Source organism: Eurytemora carolleeae, unplaced genomic scaffold (genome assembly GCF_000591075.1).
Source record: "Eurytemora carolleeae unplaced genomic scaffold, Eaff_2.0 scaffold132, whole genome shotgun sequence".
NCBI classification, from domain to species: domain Eukaryota; kingdom Metazoa; phylum Arthropoda; class Copepoda; order Calanoida; family Temoridae; genus Eurytemora; species Eurytemora carolleeae.
This window is the reverse complement of record NW_019396543.1, coordinates 180,128-189,190: the sequence shown is the minus strand read 5'-3', so window position 1 is coordinate 189,190 and position 9,063 is coordinate 180,128. Positions and strand designations below refer to the sequence as shown.

Here is a 9,063-nt window from a genome sequence, read left to right as displayed (position 1 = left end):
GCTTCAGTTTGACCTCAGTGGTGAGGATAACTCTTGCTTTCCCCGAGTAGGTCAGCACCTTCATCTTGTACGAGGGTCCCAGGGAGTACATGTATTGAGGTATAGTTGAAAGAGCCGACCTGGAGATGAGGCTGAGTTGACAGCCAGTGTCATACTGTATTCCTATCTTCGTCCCGCCCAGGTTCAAGGTTTCGACCAAGGGAACAGACTGGTTGGCGCTGACCTTGGGGATCGTGACAAAGTGGGCCTGGTTGCTGTGCATGCAAGCCCTCCTGTTCACAGGGACTCCATGTTGCAAGCATCCCTTGGTACACACCCTAGAGGTTCCGTTCGTGAGAGTGAGCTTGCACTTATAACTATTGCCGTGGGCCTGAGTGCAGGTGAAACAGAGGTTATTGTTGGAGATCAACTTGAAGATCTCAGGTGAGCTCAATTTACCAGATCCACAGTGTTTGCTGAGGGAAAAGTGGTTGGCTTCAAACCCCATTATTGTACACATGGCGCAGGGTTTAGGAGGACGGAATCTCTGTGGGTCAGAAGAATTCAGAGGCCGAGGTTTAGGTTTAGAGGTTCCCTGTCTGACCACTTTGACTCCTATGTTTGAGAGAGCAAGGTCGAGGTCATAGAGATAAGGAGTGGATCGATAATTCTTTTCTAATTTTTCCACAAATGTGGCTAGGAAAAAGAACGTGGCTGGAGGTCGGACATTGGCTGGACATTGGTCACGAAATTTGGAGAATTGATCGTTGAAGGAGGGTCTCACTTCAAGTGGTAGGCTCTTCATGATGTTTTGCACTAGAGTTTGAGTGAGGGCGACACTGTGAAGGTCTTCCTTGTCATGGAAATCCTGCATGATTTCCAGATTGGCTTGTAGAGTTTTAATCTTATGGGAGAGGTCTTCGGCGACCTCCTGGACCGACTCGTAGCGGGGAAGGAGGTTGAACACTTGATTGACGTCTCTTCCGAAAATGTCTATGCTTCCGAACTCTTCAATTAGCTTGGTCTTGAAAGTGTTCCAGTCCGTGATGTTGTTGAAGGGTCCTCGCTTGGAAAGAGGGATGGCTTGGAGAGTGAGAGCCACTTTAACAACGTCTCCAGCTTGAGTCAGCTTGAACCCGTTCAGGATGGTTGATAACCAGGGGTAGAAGTCCTAGAATTTGCCACTCCAGGTTGGTGTATCAAGCTTGGGAGGTTTGAAACTAGCATGAGGCTGTAAGTTATGTTGAGGAGAAGGGGAAGGGGGAAGGTCAGGAACAATGGCCGCGTGTGAGGTCAGGATCTCTGATGCGGTCTCCCAGGCGGTGTCGAAGGCAGAGCAGTCATACATGCAGAAGTCAAGGTTCAACTCGATCGGTTTCTGGAGCAGTTTGATGGTGCTTTTCAAGAGTTCTACATTGTTACGTTGGATTACTGTATTAAGTCTGCGGGTGAACATCGAGATGAGGTGATCTGGAGGGGGTTGAGGGAGGTCGGCAAGGGGTGAGGGGGTTGAGTTGGATTCGTCGATGTTCAGTTCCTCGTCCAGGTTACGGACGTGGTTGGTTGGTGTGGGACATATCATGCATCCTTGCATCCTGCAGGGATTGTTTCTTGTACATCTTTGAGCTTCCTGCTGAGGGGTTTCAGGAGGAAGGTCGATGAGAGTATCCTCATGGAGAGGAGTGGTTGGGTTCATCTCGAGGCTTTCTTGAATTTTCGACACGTCCGGTAGATCGAAATGTTGTCGCTAAGGAACAAGATTCTGACGATGAACAGATAGACAAGGAATAACCCTCAAATCAAAATCGATAATGCAGAAAACTCTTTATTTCCTAAAAACCTAAAAAAAAAATGAAATGAATAATGATAAATAATTATTACAATGGTTTACAAATTTATAATGAAAAGATTCTTACGATCTATTTGCTTATTTGTGGGTTAACTGTCGAAAAGTCCTAAGACGCTTTTTTTATACTTTAAAACTTCTGAAAAGATTAACAATTAAATGTTGATGAAGGTCACTAATTCTTTAAATGAAAATATTCTTGTTTAACTTTGAAATGGTTCACAATTAATAAACGTTTATACTCCGTTGTCGGAGAACAGAGAAAAGCGGGCTGAAATTGTTTGGTTTGGTTTCTCGTCTCCGAGAGGAGCTTTTAAGTTGAAGACGACATTACATAGAGGGGGGGGGGTCTTAATGTTAATGGTTGACAATTGTGGGGAAAAAAGGAGTTTTTTCAAAGGTTCATGTTTTAAGCTGAAAAAATGTAGTGTGTATATGTACTATTTTTTTGGTGAAAAATAATTTTTTCTTTAGAAAGCGTTAAATGATTATTTTAATCTATTGATGTATAAAAGAGTTGTAAAGAAACAATACTTTTATAAGAAAGGAATATTACTATGGGCCTTTTCAACAAGCCAATTGCCTTTTTTGCTTGTTTGTATAATACATATATTCGTTTTTTATGTCTGTGATAGGTATAAGATTATATATATACTATATATATATTTGTTAATGTAAGAAAGGTCTGCATTTAATGAAGTTTCACGCTGTTTAGTGTGTATTAGATATGCATAGATATATATATACCTTTTTTTAAGCCAATAAGATAAGCAAAAAATACCACTACCTCAAAAACCAAATAAACCTCAAAATTGTGTACGCTCAAGTTTTATTTTAATTTCTCAAAACAAGTTGTGAAGTATTGAGATAAATAATTTTTAAGAATAAAATTCGGGCAGCGGCCAAACTCTGTTACTCGCGAATGCCGCAATGAATGATAAGATAAAGAGACAGTTAGTTCTAGTCGCGATGCTCGACCCCCTAACCTGTCTTAGCCGCTGCGCTCAGACCCCTAACCTGTCTTAGCTGCAGCGCGCGGCCCACAAAGTGTCTTAACCTAACCTAACCCTAAAATATATACTAATCTCACTCTTCTTATAATTTATTGCGGCATTCGCGAGTAAGAGAGTTTGACCGCTCCCTAAAATTTGTTGTGGGATTGTTAAAGAATGTTCCAGAGATGTAGCCTCAGACCCACCAATGACGTCATATGTTTAAATCATATTATTTATTTGAATTTCTAACTAAAAAGCAATATTTTTAATAAAAATTCATTTTTTCCAAATGTTCCAAAATCTTTTTTTGAGAAGATTATTGTTAGCCCGTACATACTATATTAGATACAGGTAAATCGAGAAAAAAACGCAATTAACATGAATTTTTACAACTTTTGCTTCTCACGTCAAACTAAAGTAAATTTCACGTAAGATTGATTTCATAAATGTTTTCAATCCTAACTTCTTGAAGTGAAGAGTAATGGATAAAAACGGGTTTAATTTCTGAAATATATCCGGATGAATTTGCTTTTCTCAAATTTCTACGTAAAATCAACACTAGAGGCGCTACAAGGTCACACAGTCGTAACAGTAACAATTTTTCTAAAAGTCGATCTTCTCAACTTAAAACTAATTTCTAGGAGACCTGGCTGGAACGGGAAGGGAAGGCAGCAAAGAAACAGTTTAACACTATTTACGATGGAATCAGTGAGTACATTTTTATATTTTTTGTGCTAGCTGTGTACACTGTACATGGACTGTAGACGGGCAGCCGTAGTACATTTGAATTTCCGAGCCGGGTCAACCTTTCCGATCCCAGTATGTACTGTACCTAGCTCTATGGACAGGACTAGTGGCATATCAAATTCACAACGGTTCCTTTAAACCTTTGTATGATTGTGGACGAATGAGACATGATAAATTTTAAAGGACATACCACTGTAAATCAGATATCAAATAACAGATACCACTGTAAATCAGATATCAGATAACAGATACCACCGTAAATCAGATATCAAATAACAGATACCACTGTAAATCAGATATCAGATATCAGATACCACTGTAAATCAGATATCAGATATCAGATACCACTGTAAATCAGATATCAGATATCAGATACCACTGTAAATCAGATATCTGATATCAGATACCACTGTAAATCAGATATCAGATATCAGATACCACTGTAAATCAGATATCAGATATCAGATACCACTGTAAATCGAAATCATAACTTTTGTATTAGAAATTACGCCTATAAAGTATAATTCCTTTAATTTTATAAATAATTAAATTAAATAAACTATCTAATTTTGTTGAATATTAATATAGTACAGGCCGGTGTAGCAATAAACATGGCAATTCGGTGACGAATTCGATATTGTCTTTTTAAATAATTCTTTGATTTAGTATAGTGATACCTAAAGAGAAAGTTGTAATCCGTAAAATTTTCGTCTGCTATGTTTACAATTTGTTTGTCTGTTTTGACTGCATACAGTTGTACTTAGTAAAATAAGAAAATTGCAGTATACAAACAGAGTAAACTTGTCCGTCTTCACTGTTCATCTTGCGAAGACATTATAGACACATCTTTACAGCCATTTACCGTTTTCATAAAATAAACTCTAGTAGACATAATAATATTATGGCTTTTGAAATTAGGTATTTCAATGCTAATTCATGACAAAGACGATATCGAATTCGTCACTGAATTGCCATGTTTATTGGGACACACCCTGTAGATAAATTCTTCGTTTTAGAGAGTTATTTTCTTGGCCAATTCATTTGTTAAGTTCAATTTACTTTCAAACTTTTTAATTTTTAAAATTATTTTAAACTTTTTTCTCTTTATTTCATGATGTGGGTATCTTATAAGTAATAAAGTTTATTAGATTCTTTTATTTTCAAAAATAGAAATTTATAATTTTTTCGTTTTTAAAAATTCTGAAATTCTTATTATTTATAAATTTATAAATTCTCTTTATTCTAATTTCTTTTTAATTATTTATTATTATTATAATGGTTTAAGATCTAGAAATGGCGCTACTTTTATAACAAAAAATATGATTTACATGCATAATTAAAAAATTAATATCATTTAACTGTGCTATCAATTTTTGATGAGATAAAGTTAAAAAAAATTTTTCAATATCAAAATCTTAAAAAATTAACTGTTTTGCAAGTACTCAGTGTTAGAAATCTCAAATAAATGAATATTTTATTTAAAATTGAATTCGAATATATTGTCCCAGATCATTGTTATGATGTCGTTTAGAAGTTGTTCCGACAACTTCAACAATGAGACGTCGTTTCTTTTAATTAGGGTTCCCAGCGAAAAAAACTTTCGTGAAAAAAGCATTTTTTTTGTATTTCGCAAAATTTTGCGCGAAATTTCGCATTTATGGCGGCAAAAGAAAGCCAAAATAATGCGAAATTTCGTGAAAAAAATGTCGGGGAAAAAATTTTGCAATGATAAATTTTGCGGGAAAAAAATAATATATAAAAACGAAATAATAATATATGGACATTTTTCAAAACATTTGTTTCTTTTTTTACCCTAAGGAAATGAGTTTTTTTTTCAACCATCTCTTTTTTTCAATCCCTAAATCTTTGGAAACCGATGTGGTTATGGACCTTTGCTATTTCAAACTGTAGAATTCTGTTGGATCAAATTATCGAAGTTTAAAATATCAAAGGTTTACACCATCAGGTTGCAAAGAAGAGGGATTAGAAGATTTAAGTTTGTGGCAAAAACTCAGTTCTTTTGGCTTTGTCAAAATATAAATTTTATACACCTCTTTCCCTATTAGGATATATCAATCATTGTTATTCAGATAAAGGTATAAAATGTACCGTGTTGCCTTCTTTTTTTAAGAAGATATAAGAAACTACAGTAAATTTCACATAAAATCTTGTATATGCTTTCAATCAGAAATCCGATTGCAAATACTCAATCACGCACCTCTGACCCTTTAGTAAAAGTAAATTCAACCTAAAGTCTGACCGCGTCAACCTTGCTGCAAAGGCTTGTCCTATTGAGTGTCTGCTTTATTTACCCAATGTCCGGACAATATAGTACAAACTGGGACCGAAAAGGTTGATCCAACTAGGAAATTCAAATGTACTACGGCTGCCTGTGAACTTTTACGGTTAATCCTTTATAATTTTTACTCTCACTTAACATAACTATTACGTTTTCACTCTTGTCTATTAAAATATTAAAATATGAACAATTTAAAAAGTGCATTGTTTATTTCAATGTGAGATTTAAACTTGAACGATAAGAAAATTATAATAATTAATAACAGTACAATTGATATTAATTCCTTAACTAAAGAAATGGATGTTATTGTAAGAAAAACTCAGAGTTAATTCAACTAGAGCTAAGGTATGTAAACTAACGGTAGGGGAGATAGGGTGTGTGTACAGTGTACACACTTGGCTGTGACATATTTGGAACTAGTTTTATCAAAACAATAACAAAGATTGTAAACAAAAGTCAGACCTTTAAAATTGATTGTGTAGATATATAATATAAAAAATTGATTCTTCTAAACACTGTTCAAATAAATATATACATTTTGTTAAAAATTGCTAACAAAATCTTAGAAAAGCTTTTGAAATTTCAATTATGAGGAAACTTTAGGCCTTGATTGGATTGTGCATTGTGCAATGTGCAATACATACAACTGACCTACTGTTGGGTCAGTAAATATCCTCTGAACTTGTGACGTTTAACAGCTTTTTGTCTAACACCTGATTGGGAAAGATAATGTGTTCCGATTTGTACGCACTACAGAAGTTAATACTCCTTTGTTTAATCAGCATGCTTGTTGGGTATAATCCAAGGAGTATCCTTGAGCTGCATTACCACCTTGATCGTTTAAAGCTACTGCGGTTGTGAACGTAGATAGAGAAAATGGTAAGGTTGATGTTGTAACACTAGAAGCAGTGACACCTATGACTCCTGCTGCACCAGCTTCAAAAAGCCCTAAAACTTCACCACAAAATTCCAAAGCAGGACTTGGAAAAACAGGAGTTGCTGCACCATCAGTATTGCCAGCAGCTGTAGTAACAGCGGCAGGAGCAATGAATCCATTTGGAATATGGATGAAGGAGTTGGCACATATGATATTTTCAGCTGCTCCTGCAGCTTGTGCACCTGTCAAATCAAAAGGATCTGCTGGAGCTGTAACTGTGCTTTCATCCCACTGGATAGAACAAAATCCTGCCTCTTGCCTAATACAGGAATCATAGTTTTGGCTTTGAAGCAAAGTGTTCCCAGTAAATCCGTAGCTAGTCACAGTTCCAGAACTTCCAGTGAAGTATTTCACACAGTTGGTTGGTGCTCTGTAATTAGCACTGCAAGGAATCTGAGACACTCTAATATTCCATTGATCATTTGTTGTCCCAGCCACGGAGAAGGCCAGGCTAACACTATCCGCTGCAAGAGATCCAACCTCAACGTACATATGCTCTCCTGTGTTGGTACCACAGATTACAGGCGGATTTACTCCGGTCTGACCAGTCACAGTTAAAGAATCAGCAGCTGTTGTGCATCCAGCCCCACAACATCCTTGAGTATTAGCGGAAACTCCTTGAACAGATGTTAGAAAATCCAGTCGAAGCTGACAAATATCCGCTTGACATTTGTTAACCGTAAATGTGCAGGTGCCTGCGGTATTGAATGTAGCTGGGAACCCCGGATTGGTAATGTAAGTCATGTTGTTACTGAATGTGCCCCCACATGTCGAGGATTTGAATAGACAGCAGACACCAAACCCCGCTGCGCAGCTGCCACTCGTTGTTCCGCCTTTAGAAGTGCACTCACTGGTTGTAAAACAGGTTCCAACGGGAAATACTGTATCCAAGCTATTGCACGCCAAATTAGGAAATTGAACGATATTAAACAATGAAAAAATACGCTCTTTCCTGTTCCACCCTGCAGAATTATTAGCTGGCTTCTCACCAACAATATGACCTTGCATCTCTCCGGCTTTTGGCTTCTCACCAACAATAGGACCTTGCATCTCCCCGGCTTCTGGCTTCTCATCAACAATAGGACCTTGCATCTCTCCGGCTTCTGGCTTCTCACCAACAATAGGACCTTGCATCTCTCCGGCTTCTGGCTGAGCCAACATACCCCTTGGGAAGCACATCACCATAGCCAACAATAGTAGCAGCATCATAGCTTTCAGAATTACCTAGAATCAAGTTTAGCGTTATTGTAAATTTTAAAGAGAATATATTGCATTATCTATTGTTTGGATATTCTCAAAGAATGGCTAAACTGATTGGGTCCAAAAAATGTATCTGAATTCAAATGGTCCCAAAAAAACAAGATTTGGTCGGTCAGATAAATACCATAAAATACTATAGTAGGAAAATTTTTTATTCAAAAGTCCCAACAAATATGCTTTGAGGCCCACACACAATCCGAAAATTGACTTTTGTAATTCAAAAATAACATTCCTTTATAAAAAGCTGGGTTTTTTTGTATGCAACAATTTTCATTTACGGCCATACAAATTGACCGTAAAAAAATCAAATTAATATCAAACAAATCATTCAGATATTACAACCTATAGTCATCGAATATCTTTCGCCACATTTTTTTTATATTTAATATTTCATACGAGTTTTGATTTTGTTTTTTAAAATAATATTTAGCTTAAAACTTGTTTCCGAACATTCCTGGAAAATATGAAAATGTCGTCTTCATTACCATCAGTTTACCGTCAATTTGTATGGCCGCTCCTCTCTTCGGTATGAGACGTCTTTAACAATTTTCTCCTGATAGACGCAACAGATAGAAGTAAGATTAGTAGCGATCAAAAGCGTTTTTTTATCGCATTAAGCCTATACCCCCTTTCATTTTTCGCGAATACTCCCTTTAAGGGACTGTACACATAGTTTAAGGGACTGTACACATAGTTTAAGGGACTGCACACATAGTTTAAGGGACTGTACACATAGTTTAAGGGACTGTACATATAGTTTAAGGGACTGTACATGTAGTTTAGGGGACTTAAGGGACTGTACATATAGTTTAAGGGACTGTACACATAGTTTAAGGGACTGTACACATAGTTTAAGGGACTGTACATATAGTTTAAGGGACTGTACATATAGTTTAAGGATAGTTTAAGGGACTGTACACATAGTTTAAGGGACTGTACATATAGTTTAAGGGACTGTACATATAGTTCAAGTCTCAGAGTAGCATGTCTTATTAACCAA

The 9,063-nt window shown here is 36.6% G+C and overlaps 1 protein-coding gene across 1 annotated transcript; it reads right to left on the bottom strand.

The window, feature by feature from the left end:
• Positions 1–6,056: 6,056 nt before the first annotated feature.
• Positions 6,057–8,048, bottom strand: LOC111705205 (uncharacterized). The gene has a single exon (XM_023477682.1). It carries the CDS (start codon positions 8,010–8,012, stop codon positions 6,645–6,647), a length of 1,368 nt encoding a protein of 455 aa, XP_023333450.1. The 5' UTR covers positions 8,013–8,048; the 3' UTR covers positions 6,057–6,644.
• Between the last annotated feature and the right edge of the window lie 1,015 nt (positions 8,049–9,063).